Below are 25,259 nucleotides of genomic sequence, written 5' to 3' on the forward strand. Positions count from 1 at the left end.
TAGCCCGCTACACCGGGGAGGCGAAAAGAGAGACGCGATTCTCCCAATGCGTCGTGTGAGATCATAGCGACGAACAGTGACGGAAAGAGAGAGGAATAGTAATTAGATCCTCTAAGAACTGAGCGTGTTCTCATCGTGTGCTATGAGACTCTCTCCGTGAGACTACGTGACAGAACTGTTGTGCAAAGCTTGTTTGTGATGGGACTTCGAGCTTGGGCGCATAAGACAGTCCACTTCTAGCAGACACGGCCACTTCTTCCTATGAATAGCCGAGGCGGGGACGTCGTCAGGCCAAGAAAACAACATAACAACTCCACGTTACTCCAATTCAAACTCGATACCTGCGGGCCTGGAGAGCACTGGCGGTTCTCTTTCTTCCACACGAGAACCCCCTTAACGTTGAAGAACTAAAGAAATATAAGGGCCCTCGGTTCCGCTAGATTCCACCAGGCGCAGAACGCTGCCAGTTCCGCATTCTAAACGAGTCGCCCAGAATGTACACGAGCACGAAGTCCCGCCGCTGCACGGATGCCCGAGTGGTTAAGGGGGCGGACTTAAGATCCCCTGGTCATATGACCGCGTGGGTTCGAACCCCACTCCGTGCAACTCCGCTACGTAGGTACCTTGCCCAGCCGGCTCTATCCGTTCATCGACTCCCCTGTACACACAGGCTTGTGGAAGCCCACGCAGGAACACCGTGGATACCACGAGTGGTGTAGCGGACGACTGAGATGAAGCGATACGAGGGCTAGACCATCGGCTGCAGAGCGAAAGTCATCGAGCCCTCTCGCTTTTAAACTTAGCGGTGAAAGGTGCGTTCTACTCCTCCCTCAGGTGTCCTTGGATCTCCCCTGCCGACTGCCTAGCACTCACTGACATGTTTGCCTTGCTGGAGCGCGTCAGCAATGCGGGCGCTTTCCGTCCTCACCCGCTGGAGCCGCGAGTGAAAATCTGGATGCGGAAGGCTGGAGACCTCCCCACTGTTTGTACCCTTTGTAGAGAGAGAAATCTCTCCGTTAGACAGATCGACGCGGCTACTTCCTGTCGAGGTGCCTACTCCGTCGACGTCGATGTGAATCCTTCTGAGAGTTAGCAGTTGTTCGCGTACTGCTTCAAATTCAGGGAGATCCTCCTGGTGCAGTGCAGCAATATCAATGGAAACAACCTTTTGTTCCAAGTCGACAGGTTTGTCCCCCATACGTACGTCGAGTGTTAGCGGCGTCGATATGGCTGCTGTTCCGCGGTACGGATCGACGGACCGGCCGTTAACAGTGAGAAAAACTCTTTGACTGCTTTGTTGGGACATCTTCATTGGGAATCCGTCGTCGTCTTCCCATTCCACCCGGCTGACCTTCTTGCCGAAGAAGTAGCTCCCATCGGGCCGCGAAGAGGCAACATTCCGGATAACAACGTGGATATACACCTCTATAGCGTGCAGAGAGTTCGAGTGGGGTCTCCACTTCGCTTTCGCATCGAGAATGAAGGGGGCCCCCATGTTTCTAACTGGACATGGGAAACCTCGCAGAGGTTTGAAGTTCAGTCACCAGGAAAGACTGGAAATTCGTCGACCTTGAGAAACAATCTGGGGCTCACGATGTTGCCCGCTTTGCATGAAAGCCATAGATTTCGAAACCCGGGTGGCAGCACAACGAATGCTAAACTCAGCCATCTCTCGTTCTAAAGAGGGGTGTACAGGCTGTTACTCAATTTCGAAGGCATCTCGACGACGAACCGTGAGAGAAAGCCAGCAGTTCTTGCTGCACACCGCGATGCCGGCAGCGGCCCGTGAAGTAGCGACATGGCTGAGCTCCGTTTCTTTCTCAAACTTGACAATCCAGGAGATGCACGAAAAAGGGAACCACCAAGGCTCAGAGACCTGACAACACAAGCGAGGAATCGGACCTCTCCCGAAACTCTCCGCTACCTGTCCGACACAGTTTCAGGTGCGGCAAGCTAATGAATTCTCGGCCGCAAGGGCGAACCGGAGGCACCCCCCCACCCGGAAAATCACCGCTTGTTGAACTTCTTTAAGAAAAGGCCAGCAAAATCTCCCAGGAACTGCAACATGCACCATATCTCGTTTTCCACTCCGTCCGGCCGAGCTGGCCGTACGGGAACATGGGCTGCCAGCGAACACTGGGAGGGGCGGTGGTACCATCGGCGAGGAAGGTTTTCTTCGACCTTTACCGACTGTGGATTGCCAGATGCCTTCATTCGGGTTACGCGACCGTAGCATTGCACGTCCCACTTTTTCCTGGCGGCCTTTGTCTCCTGTTGTTCCCCCTAGCCGAGCGTCAACAGGCGGGCACGCGACGCGAGGTAACGCGGAGCTTCCCGATGGTGCAGGCAGGCAACACCTGGCTGGTAGACTCTGTCGCGAGATTTCGGTGCGGCACTCTAGCCATCCACGCCTAACTACCAGTCTCTCGCCCTCCGCGATATGGACTTCAACGTGCTTGCGCCGGGCTCGGTGAGCGGTCAACACCATACCTACACGAGACAACTAAGCGTTAACGGGGTACGAACTGTAACGGAGGCACGGATGCCCGAGTGGTTAAGGGGGCGGACTTAAGATCCCCTGGTCGAATGACCGCGTGGGTTCGAACCCCACTCCGTGCAGTGTGTAGCGCTGGTTCTAGCTTTGTCCACGGGGTGGTCGTTATGGTCGGTCCTTGCTGCTGTCAGTCGTGAAAGTCGCGTCCGACAGCTGGGGCCTGCGCGTGCAAGGCTTCATCAGCAACTGTCCACTCAACAAGTCCACACAGCTTCTCTTTGTCTACAGGGCCGCGTAGTCTTCCCCGTTTCGGCGTTTCGGTTTGCGACCTGGGTCTAAGGAACAGATGAGAGGGCTTCGAGTATCCAGCTGATACGCAGGGTGCCAGGCAACAAGTACTGCTGAGATGGTCCTGCGGAAGAATGGACGTATTCCCGCTGTGCCTTGCAAGGTGTAGTCGGCCGGCCCCTTGCGGTGGCTTCTCTGTATGCGGACTATCAGCAGCGATTCAACGAACGGCCTGTCTACTGTTGGCTGAAAAGAGAGCGTATGCCAGGCAGTCGCAGCTCAAACACCGGACCACTCTGGAGAATACCAGGCGCTCCGTCGTGAAAAGCCGATGACCACCCCCAGAGACCTGTTGGGCTGCCTCGCGAGGTTCGCACCTAAGAGCATGCAAGCTCCAGAGCACGGTAGTCGTGCTAACTTCGGAGGCGATACACACATACCACGCAGGAAGGAGGTAGCCATTAATCTGAACCCGCACACCCTGTCCGCGATGGGCGCCTACAAATGACAGATCTTCAGCAGTGGAAAACGTTCATCGGCGTGCAGACTCGACCACAGCACCGACTGTTTTCCGTCTTGTCTGGCGCAAGAGAACCAGCGGGATCTTTTGCCCTAGCAGTGCACGTGGCACTAACAATACCACAACGGTTTCTTCGACCAGGTTAACAGGGATCGAACAAAAGCTGAAAGTCGAATACTCTTCTCAATCGGTTATGTGAAAAGACATATCAAGCGCCGATTCACCACTGCGCTTTCAGAGATGATAGCCATGATCGCTATTCAGGGTACGTGGGCACGTGAAGGGTCGGCTGAGAGAAAAGTGAAGTGGACAGCAGCTTGCGGCGAGCGCATCCCCCAGCGTCTTGTCCTTTCCCTTCATTAGGAACATCCGCTCAGCCAGCTCATTGTGGTAGCGATGGCCAGGGTTTTTCAGTTTGTTCCTTGACTGAAAGTCAAGGCCTGCAGTCGTGTTTCCTTCACCTCTCCTTCAGACACAGCTGAGCTGATTCCGTCATCCTCAACAACAATCTCTCCCGAGGATAGCTGTCGGTACTCAGTGGGAAATAGCGTAGCGCTGCGCTCCCGCCTTCCGCCTTCTTGAAGCTGTTGACCCCTTGCGGCCGCTGCAAAAGCAAGCTGCTGATCTCTCCGCTGGTCTGTCACAGAAGAAAGAGGCAACGAGGGCATCTCGTCTTTGTTTGTCTTTGCACCTGAAAAAGAAGATGAGACACTTTCTTCAGCCTTCTGCATTGTCGGACTCGTTACGGAGAACGGGAGAGGAGGGAGAGAAAGACAAGCTCCTGGGGGAGAAAAAGCTTCTTCACCTGGAGCGAAGAGCCTCATAGGAGACAAAGATGAATAGGAGGACGGGGTTAGTTGACTGGTATTCTTTGCCGCCACGTTCCCTTTCGACTGGACACCCAGAGGCTGTTGTCGAGAGCCCCGTATGACTCCCCGCTCGCCTGAACCTTGTGGTCTTTGTGCTTGCTTTGTCTCTTCATGTTGACCGCTCCTAGTAGATGCCAGCTTGTTTTCTTCTGTTTCTTGGCTCGTACTAAGGAAGCCTCGAGGGGACAGCGAGAGACCGCGCGGCGAAGAGCTCTGCAGCCGACTGGAAGATTCGCTTCGAGGAGAGAGCGATCGGTTGGAAAGAGAAGCACAGTCATGTATTGAAGGCGCCTCTTTTTTCCAGTGGTGTCCCGAAGCAAATGCACGAGAAGGCGAAAGCTCTTCCGGATGTCGGAGGAGACCACCCCGTGTTGCAGCTGTTTGGCTGACAGAGAGAGGTGATAGTGGCCAAGGGAAACTACGTGCAGGGGAGTTCGACCGCAGCTTTGGAGACCCAGAGGGAGACCTGGCCGTTCGTCGGTTGAAACGCTGCGAAGAGGCGGCGTCGCTTTCGCTGGCTTCTTTACCCTCCCCTTGGCCTTGAAATTCTTTTGGCGACACCGCAGGATTACTTCCGTTCGCCTTCTCTCTGGTGTTTGTTCTACGGACATACGCTCCACCAGAAGACGGACGAGAAGATGGCGAGGCCACGGCAGAAAACGGCGAGCGAGGAGACGGGTGAGCTAAACACTCGATGTCGGGTAGCTCCTGAGAGGTAGCTAAACAAGGAGGCAGCCGAAGGGGACTTCTTGCTTCTTGTCGTCCGTGTTTCCGCAACGGATGGGACCGCGATAGGAACGAGTTTTCAGAAAACGACGATGAAGGAGAGCTCGGGAGACTCTCCAAGTCGCTTCCTCTTTCTGTTCGTCCTCCACTCCCCTCATCCCCCCCTATAGCGATACAGCGGTGCTGCTCTCCGGGGAGATCTGCGTTATTTATCGCAGCGTGCTGGGGGCAAATCCGAGCAACTTGTCTCGGGCTTTCTTCTCTGGAGGGAGAGGACACCTTTCCCTTCCCGTCTTCTTCACATACGTCCCTCGACGGGATTGTTACCACCTCGAATACTGGAAAAGAAGAAAGCATCTTTGTTGATCCTTTGTTTTGTTCTCCTGGGTTAAAACCCTCAAGGGAGACATCATCACTGAGAGAAACAACCGCCGCATACTCTGCGCCTCCCCGCTCCTCTGTTGAGCCTACCGCCGCCCCTGACAGGGGACCCAGTGGTGAGACACAGGGTGAACTATACGGCGACGTGGCTAGTCGAACATTCCTCGGATCCTGAGGGGACACACCATTGTTTTTTGTTTTCTTCCTTCTGTCCGGAGTAAAGCAGTCTTTCTCAGTAGTTCCCTGTTGGTTGCTACTGACACGTATCGCCCGAGGTGCCGCCTCAGGCAGAGCAACCCTTTCATGCGGCCCTAAAGAAACGACGTTGGGTGGTGGACTCGGTAGCCTACTTCGGTGACGAACGAGACGGTCGGCTCCTTTATGGTAGGCAAAAGCAAGACCAATGAGATCTTCCTGTGGAACGGGAGCCTCGTCAGCACCACTCATCCCCGGCAATGAATCTGAAACTGGATGCGCCCGACAATCCAAAGGCAGAAGGAGAAAAAGTAATCAGTGCGCTACGTAAGGATGGTGATAGAAAACACGTCCATCCCCTTGGCCGTAGAGACAACCGCAAATGCCAGTAGTGAGTAACCTCAGTAGAGGTATTTCGCAGGCTGTTCTATTTCTGCAGAGTCCGGTCTCCTAGTTTCGCATTTTCACGCATATTCTTTAGTGTATTGTCCCATGAATCCCGACAAGCTGGCAATCTCTGTGCGCTATCTGACTTGCTCAGGCTTCTAGAGAATCGCTCCGCAGACCCGGTGTTCACCCTAAGAAATCTCCGAAATCTGTCAGTTTGTTTGAGAGACCCTAGCCCCTACCGCCACTTCACTCCACAAGAAGAGGTCCCCATGGTGCACATAAAAGATGGCAAAGACAGTTAGAGACGACAGCGGAAAGGTCAGGAGGCCACAGCAAGCTTTGAAGAGTCAAATGCCAGAAGCGGGAACGACAAATAGAGAAGAGAGAACAGTCACAAGAGTCAGAAGCGGGAGAAATAGAGGTTAGCGACGACGACGACTCACTGACAGCGACAAAGCACAGTCAGGAGAGCTCCAACAACTCCCCAACAGAAACTGAGGATGATTATATCTACGGTGAATGGCACACAGGGCTAGATGAAATACGGGCTCCCGCGATTCTATCTAGAGATGACTACATACCAAAGAGAGGAAAAGAAACCTTCAGGAAAGAGGCCACACAGAGTTTAGCTCTCTACGTCGAGCCTGGAGCCCGGTAGGTTCACGGCCTTTTCCTCTAAACTCCGACACGGTGGCTACCGTCTATACCTGAAGGCGGAGGGGGTGGCAGAGGCATGAAAGCAGGATGCTGGAGATTTTCTCGACGCCAGGACGACGGCGAGCAGGCCGAGATCGGAGCGAAGTATCCCTGAGATGCTGCTGAGTATACCTAGAAGCCAAATACAGCAGAAACATCGTGAAAACACAGGAGAAATAATAGAGAGAAGAGGCAACTGAGCGAATCTTGCACGCTCAGAGTGGAGCTGCCCCGCCGAATTCACCGGACCCCCAACCTATGTGTGAGGATCGACTCCTGGTCTAGTTCTTAGTTAGCTGTCCTTACCCACTCTAGGAGCTGTCTCCATGTAAACTGCTTGGAGGCCAAGTTATCCTTCTTCTCCCCATCCGCTTCAGGTTTCATCAGCCGAGCTAACGCTGGAAGCTTCTGAAGGACGTTCTGACGTTGTTTTTCACGGTGCTGCGCTGTGCCCACCTGCCAGGTGTTAATACTCATATAGCAGTGGTCTGGCTGAGAAGTCACACACACCAGCAAATTTTTGTAGGGAGACCGAGGGATGTTTTGACATTAGAGCGGAAAGTAGGAAACTGATCGAGATGAGCCTTTATTGGCAGAGCCGCACAAAAGGGCAGTGTAAAGCGGAGCACCTCTCCCCTGCGTTGAAGCCACCGAGGGAGTGACTCTCCTTCGAAAGAGCGCAACATAGAACAAGAGACGATTCTCCTCGATAGACATAGTGGGCATTCCAGCAACCCGCTTATACGGATCTAACAGGCTCGTTAGTTAATGACTGTATCCATCGATAGACGAGTCGTGTACGTACACATGTACACACGTAGTGCTGATTCACAGGAAAGTGGTGGTAACACTAAACGTCGCGGCTAACCCAGTTGAGGTTTCTAAACAAGTTCAGTCTCCCCTCTCGACTGGCAATCGGCTATCACTCTCGAAACGGAGGATGACGATTTAAGCTAGTCTGCCGGAGAAAAGGGCGGTACAGGTCAGTTTTAGTTCGGTAACCGGAGAAGAGTGCGCGAAAACATCGAGCTACCACTTCTGCGTTTGGCACTAAAAAATACAGTTAATGAACGCTAGAGGTTTTTCATTTGAATTACCTGTTATGCAAAGTTTAGTAAAGGTTTAAAAGCTCATAAATATTTTATTTCATGTTATGGAGCTAAAAAAGGAATCTTGAATACTTCATTAAAAACAGCAAATGCTGGGTATTTAGCACGTCGTTTAGTAGAGTCACTACAAGAATTAATTATAAAAGAATATACATGTGGAACAAGTAATTCTACGTTTGAATGAACTTTATGTTAGAAAGGTTTACTCAGTTGTGACGGGATAGGCACACCCGGGAGTGTTCTATAATCCTGACCAGAAAATTGTTTCAGCGAAACAAACTTGCATGCATTCACATTTTCTTCGGCGCCCTCCTCTTAGTTGTGGTGGACGTACATCGGTAACGAGGTCTTCAACGAGATCAAGGATAAGTTCAACGAAATCTCGTGAAATGCGGAGAGAAGGACCCCCTCGACGTTGCGCTCCTACATTCACCAGGGTATGCTGCAAAGGAAGAAAGAACAGAAAGGTGCTCAATCACATTTCTCGATCCTTACGATAGGTAAACTACGACAGAGCCAGGGGCCAACGGCCGAGTTTCCCAGGCGATTCCTCCCTACGTCGGCGCTACTCAAGGAGTGAAGGGCGATGGACTTCATTCTCTCTAGGACCGCCGTGGTAACTGCGGTACGACAGATGCTCCCGTCTACGCAAAACAGTTTCACTGCATCCGATGCACACAGAGTGATGGAGAGGCCCGGCCTGCGATAAGCTTGTAAGGAAACATACCCCACACACCAGCTGAGATGGTATAATGCCCAACCACAGAAAGCAAGAAAGCTGGTCGTTTGCTGTTGCCTTACGATTTCTCGGTAGAGAGGTCCAGAAGTTTGTACATCTTCCGGAGTCACAACTTCCTGAAGTCGTCATACCGAGGAAGAAGGACAAGCGCAAGATACAAGAATGACAGTCCATTCAGACATTTCGAGCATAGAAAGGGGCCAGTAGAAGTGATTGAGGAGAACCACTGTGCTAGGATGAGCCTGGCGTGTTTTTGTTTCGTAGGGTAACAGTACTCGGATGTCTCGACACGGAACTACTTCCGAACTCCTATCAAATACCATCGAGCCGACCGGCCGATGGTGGATAGAAAAGAATGTAAGAAACCCAGCACATACCTTGTGTCCCCCTTTCTTTTGGAGAGTAACTATACACCGTAGAAGAAGACCACAACACTCTGTGGTATACATACAGTCGTACGTAATACCTGGGCGTCTTGAGTCGCTGGCGAGTGGCGTACTCACACATCACAATCTACTCCGAGAAGCCGCTCTGTACGAGGTGAGGGCGACCATTCAGTGTTTCACAGCTCCTAGATGGTCCAATAGTTCCAGTGATGCCGAGGCATTCACTCTAATGGGCGACTGGCTTGAAAAGTGAAGAGCCTCACTCTGAGCTAACACCCCTCCTCCCCTCCCCCTGGCCACTACGGAGACAGGAACATCAAGGAAAGCGGTTGAGGGTTAGGAAACAACCTTACATCAAGAGTTTCTTCGCCTCTCCGGACTGACATGAGGGCGAAGGCAATGCGAACTGCAGCCTCTGGGGATGTGTCAACCACCTGGGAAGAAACGAGAAACACAAAACGACGATCCCTGCAAGACAGCACGCTTCAACTGAAGAGCTGACACCACTTCACTAGACTAGGTATGAAGATGTAGGCTACACGCATGGCGCGCTTACCTGGTGAGAGAAAACAATAACCCCCCCCCCCCGCCCCCCGGCCACGGAACTTCCCTCTCGGACATTGCACGCCAACAAAGAGCACGCGGGAGAATCACTAGTCTAGTACTATTAGTTGATTTGTTGTACTAGCAAGTAGTTTTTGTAAGAGCTGACCTTGTTTGATCTCCTTAGAGGTCGGCAGATTGCCAAGGCATCCATTTGAAGTAGAGCATCTTCTCCTAGATTTTCTGGAACTTCTCCATCTGACTTGCCGTCACTGTCTTCATCGTCCTCATCAGAAGAGAACATGGCGACGCCATTCTGTACGAGATCTCTTCCCTTTGAAGCCACAGGTACTTCAAACCCTCTCGGTGTTGTCCCTCCTAATGCAGCTAGCCGCTGATCTCCTTCCTCCGCTGTTGTGGTCTCTTGTCTCCCCCACTTGAGTTCGCTTCCGTGTCGGTCTAAAGCATGAAAATCACTAGCAGGGAGTCTTACAAGATGATCGCTCGTCGCCTGTTCTCTTGCACCGGCTTCTCTTTTACTCCCCGTGCAGCTCAGTTTATCGTCATTTCTTTCTCGCTCCGGTTCAAACACTGGAAGGGCTTCAGGCAATAAAGATTTAGACAAGTCAGAGGAAGATGGTGGAGGGGCCATGTGCCTTTCGATGACCTCCCTTTTATTGCCGGGGAGGGCGCCAACGCCGTTCTCGGAACTCATCTCCGGCGGGCGAACACCAGGGGCGGCCGCCGTGACTGACCTGACACTATTCTCTCTCCGTGCAGCAGGAGACAAAGCCGCAGGGAGAGGAGAACAAGAAACATTCTTCCGCTCTTGCTTGTTACGCGGTGAGACTGATACGGACTCTTCTCGAGGAGATTGTTGGGGTGGTGATGAGGCTGATGACACCTCTCCTCGAGGAGATTTCCGGTTTTCTGGTCGACGTTGTACAGTCGGAGACAATTCTCCAGCAATCTGCATCTCCTTCTCAACCCACCTGGGAGATAAGATGCACACGTCCTGTGTCTTCGGAGGAGATAATGGTCCTGTTTCTCCGCTGCAAGGAACATATTGATGTCGCTTTGGAGAACACACTCCCTCCCCCGGTACAGGAGGACTGCATGACTGGTTTTCTGTCCAAGAAAGACCATACACAGAACGACTGTTTTGTGAGTCTCCATGCCTTCCCTCAGCAATCCGACGATCAAGAAAAATTATCCCTCCCTCTACGACCGACCCCATGTTCCGCGTCTCCGATCGAGGGGGAGAGCTAGGAACGGTGACAGGAGGGCTGCTTGCTGGCGTGTTTCGAAGCTGGCAAACACCCCGGATCGCTGCTGCTGTCCCCTACTACACGGAGACAGAAGAGCTACGGAAGGACTGCTGGGAGAGCAGATCCCCGGAGGTATCTCTCTACGGTGAGCAGTACTCGAGTCGGCTTCCCTCGGCGAGGAAATGAGCCGAGACGTCGGAGCCAGTGAGCTCAACTGAACTTCTTCTCTTTCGCTGCGTGGGGAGGACGGCGCTGAATGTCTGACTCGTGTTGGAGGAACCACGGCTGCTGGGTGGGAGGGAGAAATGGGACTGACGGACCGAGGTGAAGTCAGGGGCGACTCCGAGGACTGCTTTTCGCGCCTTTGTACACTTGAGCCGCGTGGCCTTTTGTCTGTGGGAGAGTGTAAACCACCAGCATAAGAAGGCGAAACTGCTTGTTTATCTAGAGCCGTCGGTTTCCCATATTCTCTCTTCGGCGAAAGCGATGCAACACGGAAAGCGCTCCCTGGGACTCTCCCTGTTGGGTCTATTTTCTGATCTATGCCGGGCTCTAAGTCTGCTAGCTGTTGGACATCCCCATTTGAGCGTCCATCTTTGTTTGTCGGAGAGAGAGCGATAGGAGCTAGCTGTGGCCAAGGAGAGGGATGACTGTTGTACGGGGGTGAAAGAGATGAAGATCCGCGTAAGTGAGGCATTCCTTCCTTTTTTGTCTCGCTAGGGGCAGGGACAACAGATGGATGAGTGCATGGCATGGAAGACAACCTCTGTCCGTCTACTGCCTCTTCGTTGCCTCTCCTAGAGATGTTGTCTACAAATTCTGGTGTTCTTCTTCTGTCCTCATCAAGCTGAGCAAGGATCAGACTAGATGTATCTTTCACTTCTCCCTTGTCTCCTCTCTTCCCGTCTCCTTCCTCAATCCGCTTTCTTTGAACTGCTACACACGTTTCTTCCACGCGCATGCAGGACGTCTCTGTTACCTCTCCAGGTTCCAGCGAAACTTCGTGGCTTGCTGTAACAATGGAAATGCCCTCCCTAGGACTCCCTCGCTTAGCACGTACTGGACTCTCCTTTTTGCCGTCTTCAGCACATAACGCTCCTTCTCCGTGTCTCATCGATACCCCTCCAGCTCCTTTGGCTTTTGCATCTGGGACCTCATCCTTTGTCTTTTCTGCCGTCCTGTTTCGATCAGCATAAGAATCTACTACTCTACACTGTCCCCTGTCTTCGGCGCAAGACGCAGCCGGGCTTTTCACAGAAGGCACAGGAGATAGAGTCACCGCTCCAGAGATGCTCAGCTCCTCTCCTTGAACTGAGGAGGGAGACATCAGTCCTTTTCTCCCGTCCCGAGGGGATCCCAGGAAGGCTAACGCAACAGCTTCTCGACAGACAGCAGTCACAATAGCAGTTTGTTTAGCCCGATCCGGCGCCGCGGCACATGGGAGATTCTCCGGTCGATACATATCTTCCTTCTTTTCATGCCGTAGAGGCACACCAAAGTTGTCGATTCTCGGAGAAGATGGACACTGCAACTTCACTCCCTCCTGGACTTTCTGATGAGAAGGCGGCGAAATGGACCTAGGGAATGCAGGCAGCTGTTGTCTATACGTAGGAGACAGGGACCGCGGATGTTCGGCACAGGTAGAAGAGAAGATAAAAGGAGAACGGGAAGGCGAGCGGTTTCCCACTGGAGACCCGCTTGCACTCAGTTGTTCGCGAGGAGTTGCTGCACGACGATCTACTCCTTGATTACTGAGATGAGGTGTGTCCACACGCGGAGAACTAGCAGAACTAGCACAGAGGAAAGTCGGACTTCGATCCTTCATTCTCCTCGAGTCTTTATTAGCCTGAAGAACTTCCCTCTTGTCACCATCACTACGGCATTCACACTCGACCGGTGCAGAGATCCCCAAGAGATCACCTGAAAGATGACAGGTCTCTCTAACTTTGCTTTTCCCGCTTTTCTCTTTCGTTGTCCCTGGCTCCTCTTCATCGACAGATCTCCCGAAAAACTTCTCTTCTATTTCGCTGACTTGATCTGTAGCTTCACCCTCACTTGCACTTCTTTCCTTGTTCTTCTTCTGTCCCTCCCTGGACCCTCGAGCAACAGGAAGAAGGCCGTACTCTTGTCGCCACTTGTCCATCACAGCATTAACTACGGCTGCAACGAGCTCCTCTTGTTTCTGCACGTCATCAGGGGGGACTGTCTTCTTCAAGGCTGAAAGAGCTTCACTGACAGGTGAGATGGGATTAGTTGGAGGGCTCATACTATAATGTCTAGCAGGTCTAGGGCTCCTTGGGCTTCGGAGAGCTCCTGGTTGAAGTGCAGCCGGAAGCTGCTTCTTCTTCTCTCTTATACTCTTGATATGCCCACCTTCCAATTTCTTTTCTTCCTGATGTACTGCTCCTCCTGAAAGGGCAGAAGGGGCCAGACCAAGAGATGGAGATCCCTCTTGCCCGATCGGTGAAGAAAGAGAACTTGAGAAAACTCCAGCAGAGATAGGAAAAGGAGATAGAGGAGGAGTTCTAAACTTAGGAGAGGCAGGACGAGAGAAGAGAGATGATGATAAAGCACCAGGTCGGTTATCTTGTGCACGTCTGAAAGAAGAAGAAAGGGAGCTTGGTGGAGGGTTGAGAGCATTCGGTGAACCTGTTGGATGAAAGACCTCGTCTTCTTTTAACGAAGAAGAAAGTTGAGATCTCCGAAGTGAACTGCCCAAAGATGAAGAGTCACTTCGGCCAATCATACCTACGTCTTTAGATCCTGCCAGAACACGTGGATCTTGTTTCTCAGATTCGTGAAAATTTCCTGCAAGCCCCATAGGACTTCGACTAGACAGCAATCTCCCAGATGCATGCATGCCTGTACTACTTGGAGAAGGCTGAACCCTCGGGTGAATATTCTTCTCGTCTTCATCTCCCTTCTTTCCTGACGTGCACAGCATTCCTGGTGAGAGGTCTTGAGAGTAAGAAGACAGGAACCTCTCTTCCTGTTGTGACACCACTGTTTCAATCTTTTCATACTTCTCTTGATTCTCAGAGCATCTTCCTCCTGAACTTGTTACAGAGGCGCCAAGGGTCTTAGAAACAGAGAGAGCAGTAGCATTCATCATCATCCCTTGCGCCCCTTCAACACTATCGTCTTGTCCTGTGACGCCTCTCAGCAACGCCAGTTCAGGTGCATTTCCTTGTGCAGCCTCTTCTCTTACGATCTCGCAGATTTCTTTCAACATTTCTTTTAGTAAATCTTGCTTCGTAGAGCACTTCTTCGAAGCAGCTGCTAATCTTGATACAAGCGCCTCTGGTGACGACAGCGACATGGAAGGTGTTGGCTGTAGTAACCCCCCTGAGCTCTTTCCTTGATGAGCAGTGACAGCTGAAGAAGACTGCTGAGGAACAGAAGCACGGGTGAGGTGTGTCTTGGTATCTGACGACGAGCATGACGAAGGCAAAGGGACATTTGTATTAAAGAGTTCATGTCTTGTGGGGGAATCACGAGAGCTAACGCCGTCGCGTAGATCTGTCACCTTCAAAGGAGCAGAAGATCTTTCATTGAAGTTTCCTGACTTTGCCCCCTGACAGATAGAAAGACATGGAGAGACATTCCTAAGATCGGAAGCTAATGCTGAAGTAGCGGATTTGGGAGAACGGAGAAGGCGTCTAGTGGTAGCAGGTGACGTGGAGTGAAGATCAGTCCCGCGAGTTGGCCTTAAAGCAGGAGGAGATGAAAGTTCTCCTGTCCGTGCAGGGAAATTTGGAGCTGATTTGACAGAAGGAGAAACATCTGGTTGAGCAGTATTCAACAATGATGAATTTGAAGAGAGACGAGGTACAGCAGACGATGACCGGGGCGAAGAGAAAGAAAGATGTTGCGCCACAGTAGGTTCGCGATAAGGGACGGAAGATATGACAGGCGGACGACGATGAGGAGGAAGAGGAGCAGCCCTTGTCGTTTCTCTCGGATCAACAGGTTGTAACCGAGGGAAACAAGAGATCGATCGATACTGCTGTTTTTCACCATTATGATGGCCTCGGGGAGATAGGACCATTACTGGAGATAAGGCTCGATCACGAACCATCTTCGATTCCTGCTCATTGATGTAAGACCGACGGACGAAACGAGGAGAGGATGAATGATGTCTGGTAGTGCTAGCCAAATCAGAAGACGTAAGAGGAATCTCTCTTGACACGAGTGAATAGGTCGGGACTCCCGTGCAAATATCAACATGCCGCCCTGACACACGTGGCCCTGTCCCTCGCTCATTAACCGTACTGTCGTCTAGAACACCTCCACCTCTTCCTCGTGGAGAGATGACCTGCTGATGGCATCGTTGATTTCGCTCCATCGGGCTTCTTATGTCCGCTTCTTCTCTTTCCCTTCGCTCGCTTATACTTTCCTCCTCTCCTTCTCTAATCCCTCGGAGTGGTGGGTGAACACGATATGATGATGACTGAGTTCTTGTACAAGGTGATGGGCAACTTCGAAACCTAGAAGAGCTGCTGGGATGTAATACCTGGACTGGTGACGTTGCTGCATCAAGGAATTTCGAAGCTGATTGAGGGGAAGGATACTCCGGAGAATTCTCGAGCTCCAGGGAGGCCCCCTCCCGACAGTCAGGAGTAGTCATTAAAGGCTTCACAGACACTTCATGAAATTCCAGGAGAGGTACAGAAACACGTCCGGATTCTCCATGAACCGGTGTTGATGGACTTGATAAGGCAACGAATGTCTTTTGAGTTACTGCATCTAAAACAATCTCTCCTTCTTCAATTGAACTACGCCTCCCCCCTTCATGTCGACTACTATCTATATGTGAAGGGTGCGATGACGCACGGAACGATGGAGTCGTAGTTCCTTTGGCTTGTGAATCAGCCCGGCACGCGACCTCCGCAGGACTCTGTCTCTGTGGTTGAGACCTCGTTTGCCTCATCTTTGCTAGGAGTCGTTCCGTCATCTGTCTCTCAAGCTCGAAACGCGCCTGCCTGGCAGCTAGTGCAGCCTCATCTTCAGATCGAGGCATGCTACTGGCAGCGGCAGCAGATGAAACAGGCGATTGTCTTTCCGGTGTCATAGGTCCTAGCGAATCAACAGCATCAGAAAGAAAGACGAAGGGAAGTTCTACGGGGGTGAGAAAAAGAAGAGAGAACAGAGCTATGTGTTCTTGCTCATTGACTGATCGCTACCACGAAGGGCAGGACAGCAAAATCTATACACTGGATGCATGCGCCGTGTGTAAAATAAAGGTAACCTTCACAATGACGGAAACAATCAATCCTCATACAAAAACAGGTAAAAAGAATCATTTCGTAAAGCATATCCTGTTTAGATGCACCTGTGCACATCTACCTTGTATCGGTGTGTATCCTGTGTAAATCCCCGAGTAGACTCTCGAATGATTTCAGATTCTAAAGGTAAGGAGGCCTCCAAGAGACACAGAGTAGAGAGCCTCCCTACAGGGCTCTTTGAAGAAACTCTTTCCGATGGAATCAGTGCAGACCCGGCAACAGTACCCTACCTTTGGGACATAAACATCCTGCCCATAGATATGCTGACAGGACACGGAGGCAGCTGTTCCCTATGCAGCCTTCCAGGTTTCACTCACCTTCTGTCACTCCTGCTGGTCGAATGTGAGAAGGCTCGGACTCAAGTTTTCTTCTTTCTGCTACCGCTCTAAGAAGACATTCCTGTCCGGGTATCTTTCTCGGCGATGAGTTAACTAAACCCCCCTTCTTCTCTCCTCTTGAATTTTCTGGGTCAGCGGCAGTCACAACAGGAAAAGATTCTCTCTCTGACACCTTCGGCGAGTCTTGTCTCCTGGGTGAAACTCTTTGTTTAGATTGCCAAACCTGTCCTTCCTGCTCCTTTTCCTCCGCTGCTTCTTTCTCGGTCTTGGCATTCTCTGCTCTCTCCGTCCGAATCTCCCCTGGTGGTTGGGTCAAAGCCCTACCACAGGCACATCTAGCACAGGTACCCTCCCCCACCCCTGGGGTTCTTGACAAGTGACAAGGTGTGAGTAGTCCTTGGGGAGGTCTGAACTCTCCATGTGAACAAAGACCTATAGCAGGTCCTGCAGGAGTGAAGAAGACGACATGAGCTGTTGAGGGCGTTGGCACTCCTTTGCCTGGGATCATTGAAGTACAGGTGTGAGGGAGCGAGACAACATTGCGATACGGACAAACATCGCCTCTATAGGCGCATCCTCCCGGAGCCATATGCTGTCCAACGCTACAAGGAAGAAACACTGGGGGCTGCGAAGAAGTCCCTTGTGTACCTACACCCCTTGAGATGTAAACGTTCGGATCGTTATGATGAGTCTGGTGTGAGAAGGAAGAAGGATTTGACACGAAGCCGTCTCTCTGTTGTTCTCTTTTACCTGTGACGTCATCGGATGTCAGAGGAGGGGAGGCGGCAGCATTGCCGTGTGAGCCGTGATGGTGACAGACACAGCGTGAAGGCACGGGAATGTGCGACCTGTTGACGGTGTTAGCTGCAAATGCTGAAGACGTTGAATGTAGGGATGGATGAGAAAGGAATCGACGAAGTCCAGTACATCCCGGACAAACACCTGAGTTCTGTAGAGACACTGAGAGACCAGAGGCCAATCTACAGACATCTGATCCTCCTTCAGTTGCCTTCCCGGAGTCAGCTGAAATCCAGGGACCCGGTGTTAAAGAGCAGGGACGCACGTCACCCATATCACTCCCTCTTCCATCTGTTCGACTTTCCCTCTTCTCTCCTTCTTGTCCGACAACGCCACCTCCGTGAGAAAGTTCAGGCGATTTCTGTCGTGGTTCCTCCACACAAATGCGCTGCTTTGTACTACTCGCCGAAGGAGAGGTGGAGCTGACCATTGCGGGACCTAATGTCTCCCTTGCAAACTGACAACTCGAGCCTGATTTCGACGTCTTCACAACTTCATCTTTCCTTAGCACGCTAGTGACTTGAGGTTCTCCTCTCACAGATTGATCAACACCAGTCGCCGAGCTCGAGGGAGATGCAGGCCTCCCCTCTGCTTTGCCTGTGTCGTGATGAGAGACGTGCGTTTTCCCCCTCAGTCTCGCCCTTCCTCTTCCACCACTATTCTGACGGCTCAAATGTTGTTCTAGACGTCTCCGTCTCTCCTCAGAAAGTTTAAGTAGATTTTCTCTCTTTCTTTGAAGCTCTGCGGCTGCCGCGGCTGCGGCCTTTTGCTCGAGTCGTTTCTGTTCGCAGAGACGCTGTCGGGCCAGTCGCTGACTCTGAAGTGGTGTCCTCTTTCGTGCGCTGTCAGAATCCCCTCGAGGCGTCGCAGAAACATCCCCCGTCCCAGAAGCGCCGCGTACTATAGCAGCTCTTCCGGCCCCCTCAGCGGAAGAAACGCTAGGACATTGTGACGATCCTTTGTCTAACATTCCTATCACTACCTTACTATTAGCGACGACGGGCTCTGCCTTTCCCTGCACCGCCGCGATCCCTTGTCTTGTTGCCTTCACCGTAACCATCCCTGTACGCACAGTTCTGCCGCTTTTGCAGCCCGTCATGCTCGCCAACTGCATAGTAGGGACCTGCTCTGTCTGGGGGAGCGATGAAGAGCCTGAAGACCCTGTCCTCGGTTTAGAAAGTCGTTGATTACTTTTTCTCACTGTGTTCGCAGATGACTTAGGAGTCGCGGGAGGTGTATACCCGAGTTTCTTAGGTCGACACGAGGGAGCATAGGCTCTTCGATTTTCTTGTCTGGCTTCAAGTGATAATCCAGAACAGGCCCCCTGCCCCCCTTGCTCAGAGGAAGCCCCACTGGTTGTATCTTGGCCCGTTGTGGATCTCAAGCCTTGTGATGTATGCGCGCCAACCTGGGGCGCTCTACTCAACTCCTGATGCTCCACCATCTGCTGATGAAGGATCTGTTTCTCTCTCGCCAGTCGTAGCCGTTCTCGCTGAATCCACTGCATCTGAGGGGTGCAATGTTCACAGCGACCCACACCATCCCCACCAGAATAAGCTACTCGTTGTGGGTCCTGGCCGCCGCCATGTTTCAACGTGCTCATTTGCGAAGTCGCAGGAGATCGTTCCAGTCCTCGTTCCTGATGCAAAGGACGATGAATATCTCCACTCTCTTTCTGAAGAACTGCGGAGGGTTGGCGGCCCCTAGAAGTCGGGTGTCCTATCGCACCGATAGAAGCTCTCCGGTCACAATCTTGTGTCTCTTCTTCAAACTCAGATGAACCTCGACGCATAGCGGGAACAGAAGTTGCTGCAGATGAAAGAGGCCGTGGTAGTCTTTCTCTCGAGCGTCCTCGGGAATGGGAGCCCAACGTCGGACTTGAAGACGTATGTGAAACTTGCGGGAACGAAGGGCTGCAGAGGTGTGAAAGTGGCCTTTGATTTTCCTCCTCCTTCTCTCTGTTGTCGTCCTCAGTATGACGTATCCCATGCCCCTTGACTGATGGAGAAGAGTCTCGTCGACCCGTCCCATCCCGTTGTCCTGCTGAAGTTTCAAGAAACCTTCCACCCGTCCTTGAGCAGACATCAGAGATGTCCTCAAGGCCCTGACTACGTTGTGGAGTTTCCCGCAGGTCTCGATCTGTTTTGTCGATGCTTTGATCCGGAGCGGTCCCCCCGTTTGTATCTCGCTGCCACAGTCTAGTCTGCCTTTCCTCTTCCTCTAGCAGCATCTGATGCTTACGTAGAAGTTGTCGCTGCCTTTCTCCTTCTCTGACAACTTCGAGTCGTAGCTGCTCTACGCACTCCGCTAAGAGAACTCCATTCTCTCCCGCATTCCCCTGTGCTCGCGCAAGGGCGAGATGTGTCTGGAGTTGTTCCTGAGCTCTCGCGACTTGTGCCAGTTGCATCTCCAGATGTCCACGTAACTCACGTTGAAGTTTCCCCTGGAGCTGCTGTGCATGCAAAAAACTTTGACTCTCCTGTTGTCGTAAGCGCGCTTCTTGGAGCATCTCTTCCAACGCCCGTCGAAGTAGATGTTGAGAAGGTTCTAATGATTCCCCAGCCTCCGCATACTCCGGAGGTATCGATTGGTAATGAGGAGGAACCTTCCGAGCATCTAAGTTTTCCTGTGACGTTGTCGTACCCTTGGAGCATATCTGGTGCGGTTGCTGGGGCAGATATGACTGATGTGAAGGATCTCCTGATATATGATGATGTTCAGGTCGTCCTCCACGTTTAGCCGGAGAATGACTACGTGTCTTTAATTCTCCTGGGGAGGAGAGAGCCTTATGAGCCCTCGTCACATATCGGCTGTCCCTTTCTTCGGAAGCATGCCCTACCGTTGGAGGGGGGCTATCACGCGGCGACTGTGATTCCATTGGAAAGTGATACCTTTCTTGTGTAACTTTGTCATTCTTAACAATCGTATGGTCCGTCTTCCCTACCATGACCTCTCTCCTCGCCTGAAGCTCTTCGAACGTAGGAAAGGATGATGCGGAGACAGCTGCAGATATCATTCGACAGCTCTCTGCCTCTCGGTCCCCCTGGCAACTAGATCTTCCTGGAGACGCTGACGGTCCTCTTCTTCCTTGTTCTCTTGAGTAGAGATGACTCTGAGGAGATTCACGAGGAAAAGGGAAATAAGGTGAAACGCGTGACTGGGCGAAAGCGAAGCCTGTGTCTGAGATCATTGTTGAAGGAAGGTCTCCCTTCCACCCTCCACCCCAGTATGCTGCAATCTCTCTTTCCCTCTGTTCCTGCGAAAGAAGACTTTCCGGACTGCCTGGATACTCCCCGTCATCATGTTTTCGTCCCCCGAGGCCTTTCATCTCGCAACACATCTCACGAAAACCACCGGGTTCACCCTCTCTCCTAACATGTCGCCTTTTATCCTCTGAATGTCCATGCGGATACACCTCATGATATTGCGGTCCTATGTCTGCCGAATTTTCACCTCTCATCCCAGGAGATCTTGAGGGGAGTCGTGCGCTTTGTCTAACAAGACTTGCCTGTGGACTTCGAATTCGCTCAGTTGATCCCGAACCAGCTCGAAAATCTTTAGCTGTCCTCGTGGCAGAATCATTAACCTTACGCGTAGCTACTCTGAAAGTTTTTCCCTTCAATGTGCGGGTCCCTCCTGTGCCCCTCTCCCTTCCTATGACCCCACCTTTTCCTCCTCGTCCTCCTCCTTGTCGGCTCGTTGAAGACTTGGGAGAACAGGCCATCACCGCTTCAGAACTTTGACTTTCATGAGTCTCCTCAGCAGGGTTACTGTGTCCTCGTCTTACACTACCGGAGTGTGGACATCTAGATGAAGGCCGTGGAGAGACAGAAGTGATATGTGGAGACATAGGTGAACGAGACCGACACGAATGATTTCCTTGCGGACGGTAAGATCCTGGCCCTGGTATTCGACAGTCCGACGGAGGGGAAGGACCGCGAGGTTTTGATCGAGGTGCTGCGCTTGGGTCCCTAGAAAAGTGGGGACGCAAGTCACCTTCTGTCGCCCAGTTTGTGTGGTAGCTTCTTGGGCCGAGGGCAGTAGTCATTGCTTCTTTCCTTTGCGTATGGAGTCCATGAGTGAAAGACAGATCGAACAATTGCCTTTCTCTTTCTAACGAGATAGCAGAGTCAGGATACTGTGCGTCTAAGGTATAAGAAGAAAACGGCGGTGAGCCGCCATCTTCATCAGAAAAAACTCCCTGAGGACGAAGTGAAGGATTTTGCTGTTGATGATATGAGTGTGAAACCTGCATCTGATCGCAGCGCTTCCAACAAGGGTCTTTCTCCCTGGTGACATTGTGATGAGACAAAGCCCGAGAATCCCGAGCGGCCAGAGTCCCACTTCGCTGTGTGGAAAGGCGGCCTTGAACTGACACAGGGTGGAGAGTTTTTTGCTGGCCATCCTTATGTACACAATCAGATGTACGAAGCCCTCCAGGAGGGGGGGTTCTTGACAATTGTTGGCGTGCTGGGATTTCTCTGCCCCTTGTTCCCGGCCCAGAAGGTAGAATTACTTTCGAGCGTGGCCTCCCCCCTTGTTTCGCCCTCAAAGAGCCAATACTTTCAGTGGTATAATCAGAAGACTTTGGTCTTCTCTCTCGTCGCTCCAAAGGAAGTGATGGTCCCGCTGTCATTCTCTTTGGTTGTTCTCCCCCGGGGACTTGTAGTGTTACAGGACTCCTTGTGGGTACCCGTTCTCGACTCTCTCTCTGGTTCCAGAACGCACCTCCCCCTTTGTAAGCACGCTCAGGCGAGACTGCGGACGATGTCCGGGCGACTACTGGCCGTCGTGAGAAAGGACAACCTGGAGACATCGAGCTAAATGAGACAGGCGTCGTCGGGGAGGCAGCAGAATGAGGCTTGCTCTTACGCCGTGGGCTTGTGTAGCCTTCGAACTCACATTCCTCACCATCTGCAGGGCTGCTATTACAGCCACACGATGAAAAGTTGTTTTTGCCGGCTGGAGATCCGCTTGGTTGTCTTGCCCACTGGAGGTTGTTTGCTTGGACGCGTGATACTGATGAGGTATTACTGTCATTCCATCCGTCTATTTCATTTCCTTTCTCTTCTGAACCTCTCGATTTCTGTGCTGTCCCGCTGTTTCTTACATCTCCTCCTGCGCCCTGTCGAAGACGGAGAGACATGGAAGTTCCCTCGGGTGCCACAGCATAATGCGGGTTGCCTTGAAGAGACATCCAAGCTATATCTTTATAAGGAAAAAGATGTCCGTTTGCCTTTGCTTGGCTCCCCTCTTCTGAACCGGGAGATCGTCTTCTCTCTCCAGCAGCCTCTTGCTCAACCAACGCCAGTTGCGGGGGGGTGGTCGCCATCATGATTCTCGAATCATCTTGTTTGCTATCGTCCGCCTGTACCAAGGCAATACGACACACGTATATCAGGGTGATACGCAGGTTATCCAGTTACTGAAGTTTCAATAAATGAAATGGTTCCTATCTGAAAAATAGAAGAACCTCAGATAGCCAAGGATGACTATCCTTTTCGTTAGTGCTCATGGTATACATCAGGTGACAGCAGTATACGCAGGGAGTCGCAATTCATGTGCAGCACTCCACCCAGCTCCTGTTCGCGCTACCCATAGATGCAAACTCAGCCCCAAACTCTGCTGTCTTTAATCTATCCCCGGGATACGAAAACTGAAGTGCTTGACTAAAAAGACAGGCGAGTGTCAGGAGAAAAAGTGTATGTACACTCCGCCTTGCAGACAAAAAGTGAACCCTTGCTGGTGCGAAGAGGTATGTATCAAACCAAGCCGGTCTCCTTTATATGGGCAACGATCTAAACAATTCGGCGTCTCTCTCCAAGGAGAGGAACGCATTTTAGCAGAAAAGAGCCGGGAGGAGCGTACCGAGACTACGGCACACACAAAATGCCACAGACCGAGGTTTATCAGATCCACCAGCTCGGAAATGAGGACACAGAGAACCCTCAAGAAGAGCCATGGTGATGACGGTGTAGACACGCTGGGCTGATACAAGGGCATTCTGTTCGAAAAGTCATCCTGCTCAGATACCTTACTTTCTTTCGCAGTGAGAATTTCTTTCCTCCTCGGCCACTTACGGCTGTCCCTAGTCCCCGGTGAACTCGTCGATCGCTTTGTCCTTCCCCCGACCCCTTCCTCGACTTCGTTAGCATGGTGGCTCGACTGAAAGGATCGAGATCGAGAGAGACAACAGAAACTCTCCCTGTATTACCGGTGCCGAAAGCTTGAAAGGTAAAGTTATCTGTGCTTGTTTCAAAGGAAGATGCATCTTCTCTCCCTTCCGCTCCTGGCTTTGGTACGCGAGGAAAGGGCGGCTGGCCCCCGTCTACACATGCATAGATTTCTTCCGACGATAAGCGAGTAGAGTACGGCCCTCGAAGGCCTCCAGTACAGTAGGATGGTTCCTTCGAAGAGTGACGAACTGGAGCGGGATAATACGAAGCAGTTGTTGAAAACCCAGAGAGAGGACCTGGAGACTGAACTGTATACGGAAGATCTGTGTATCCCCCCGAGTTCGCTGCTCGAGTGGTAGGAGGGACTGATAAGGTACAAAAACTCCTAGAGGCCCCATATCCGGAATGGCATCCAGGCTTGTTGGCCGTGTGCGGATGTATGGGACTGCTAAGATGTGCCGATCTGCAAGGCCCTTTTTGCATGCGAGATAAATGAGAAGGTGGTGCACAGTGCGGGTGATCGGGGAGCGGAGACAACATCCTGTATGGTCCTATACACGAGTCATCGTCTTCTCCGCTCGGTCCCGGAGAGAAATTCCGGAAGGCTTCGGGTCGCAGCATTGTTCCAGCTCCCTGAAGTCTTTCCTGATGACTTCCTTACGACGGGCAGCACAGATCAAAATGCACAGGGCTGTTCATGAGGCAGACCAGACTGAAGGGCTGTCTGCTGCAAGTGAAATCTCACGAAAGTTTGAGAGCAACAGAGCAAGGAAGAAAGCGACAGGCCCTATGGGTCGACTAGCGAGTGGGCCCTGCCTGCGGTAGGTGACATGTAGCTGCAGAGTGCTACCCTGTGACACAGTGTCTCCTCTCAGTGTCCTGATGGCCCTTGGACCGCAGAGCTCGCGCCTTTGAGGGGTCTCGCGGGATCCAATCTCTTGCAAAGTTGGTGCATTTTTGAAAAGGCGTGCTTCTGCTATTACGCGGTAGTCCCCTTAATAATCTGCTACTCCGGCAGCCCCGAGCCGAAGAAGCGTTGTCCCCAAGAATCGTAGAACAGGGAGGCAGACAAGAAGCCGAAGAAAACGCCCTCCATCCAGTGGTCAGAAAGGCTGGTAAAAATAGTCAAGGGTACGTGGAGTTAGAGGATTGCCAGTCAGACCAAGCTGCGACTTGCAGCTTCGGTCCTGCAACGGTGAAATTACTCCGCCACGGCGGAGTGATCCGGCGGAACTCCAGTAGGGATACGTTGCGCTGGGAAAACGGCAAGCATCGTAATGGACCACCAGAACGAGAGAGGAGCTGCTATCGCCGCTGAAGATTCTTAGTACACCGTAGTGTGAAAATTTGCTTAGAACAGACAATCAAGCTAGACAAGTCATCGAAAAGAAGACCTGATGAAGAAAGTGACTGGACAAAGAAGTATTCGAAGTTGGTAGGAAGCGTAGATGCCCCCGAGTGTAGAGCGATCATGTCTCGCTTCTCGGCGGCAGAGCCACCTTCGCGTGCTGGAACGCAGTGAAACAATGAGCGAAGCGGAGACACCGCGCCGTTCTCCACAACAGAGTATTTTGGTACAGACGGGCACGGCGCCAGGCCCGACGGGAAGTTTGGTCAGCGGCCGGTGTGTCTTCTTCCATGGCAGGGCCGTGACCCTCCAGTGAAGAGAAACGATCGCTGAGAAAAGGGCGACCAGGCATTGGAGTCTATTGATTTGAAACGAAGACCGGCAGGGAAGGCGGGAAGATGCACGTTACAGAACGGCCACAAAGATTCTTGCCTTAAGTCACATCTGGGAGTGGGAATACTGCCAATGTGCGATTTGCGATGTTTGAATGCGTAGCCACCCACCACCCGTGCCGGAGACGTTGTGCTCTGACCTGCACTTAAAGTCTGGCAATTCTGAACAGGATAAATTAGGAGGAGCCCGAAAAAAGGAAAGGTGACCGGAGCGAGCAACTCGACCAGGGCAACACGGTCGGTCACACCCTTATCTTGCAGAGGTCATACACAGCGCAGCTGCACATCCGAGCTGAACGCAGCAGCGATCACAACCAA

General features: G+C 52.0%; 2 protein-coding genes across 2 annotated transcripts; both read right to left on the reverse strand.

The window, feature by feature from the left end:
• Nucleotides 1-513: 513 nt before the first annotated feature.
• Nucleotides 514-2,040, reverse strand: CSUI_010271 (uncharacterized protein). Its single transcript, XM_068070376.1, has one exon. The coding sequence runs from the start codon at nucleotides 1,493-1,495 to the stop codon at nucleotides 863-865; it is 633 nt and encodes a 210-aa protein (XP_067917645.1). The 5' UTR covers nucleotides 1,496-2,040; the 3' UTR covers nucleotides 514-862.
• A 1,351-nt stretch (nucleotides 2,041-3,391) lies between these two features.
• Nucleotides 3,392-24,890, reverse strand: CSUI_010272 (uncharacterized protein). The gene is made up of 9 exons (XM_068070377.1): nucleotides 23,064-24,890; nucleotides 16,207-22,393; nucleotides 9,506-15,680; nucleotides 9,147-9,227; nucleotides 8,470-8,523; nucleotides 8,003-8,110; nucleotides 6,866-7,051; nucleotides 6,571-6,691; nucleotides 3,392-5,745 (listed from the first exon to the last, which is right to left on the reverse strand). Exons 1-3 carry the CDS (start codon nucleotides 23,820-23,822, stop codon nucleotides 10,558-10,560), a joined length of 12,069 nt encoding a protein of 4,022 aa, XP_067917646.1. The 5' UTR covers nucleotides 23,823-24,890; the 3' UTR covers nucleotides 3,392-5,745; nucleotides 6,571-6,691; nucleotides 6,866-7,051; nucleotides 8,003-8,110; nucleotides 8,470-8,523; nucleotides 9,147-9,227; nucleotides 9,506-10,557.
• Between the last annotated feature and the right edge of the window lie 369 nt (nucleotides 24,891-25,259).

The sequence above is a fragment of the Cystoisospora suis genome (assembly GCF_002600585.1).
Source record: "Cystoisospora suis strain Wien I chromosome Unknown contig_7033, whole genome shotgun sequence".
NCBI lineage: Eukaryota > Apicomplexa > Conoidasida > Eucoccidiorida > Sarcocystidae > Cystoisospora > Cystoisospora suis.

What these genes read in the sequence shown, in the direction of transcription:
- CSUI_010271 (XM_068070376.1), bottom strand. Translation starts at nt 1,495, where the DNA reads ATGGGGGCCCCCTTCATTCTCGATGCGAAAGCGAAGTGGAGACCCCAC.
- CSUI_010272 (XM_068070377.1), bottom strand. Translation starts at nt 23,822, where the DNA reads ATGCTGCGACCCGAAGCCTTCCGGAATTTCTCTCCGGGACCGAGCGGA. An exon ending in AATTCTCACTGCGAAAGAAA is followed by an intron (nt 22,394 to 23,063) that starts GTAAGGTATCTG and finishes GCCTTGGTACAG; the next exon opens with GCGGACGATAGCAAACAAGA. An exon ending in ACCAGCAGGAGTGACAGAAG is followed by an intron (nt 15,681 to 16,206) that starts GTGAGTGAAACC and finishes TTGATTCGCTAG; the next exon opens with GACCTATGACACCGGAAAGA.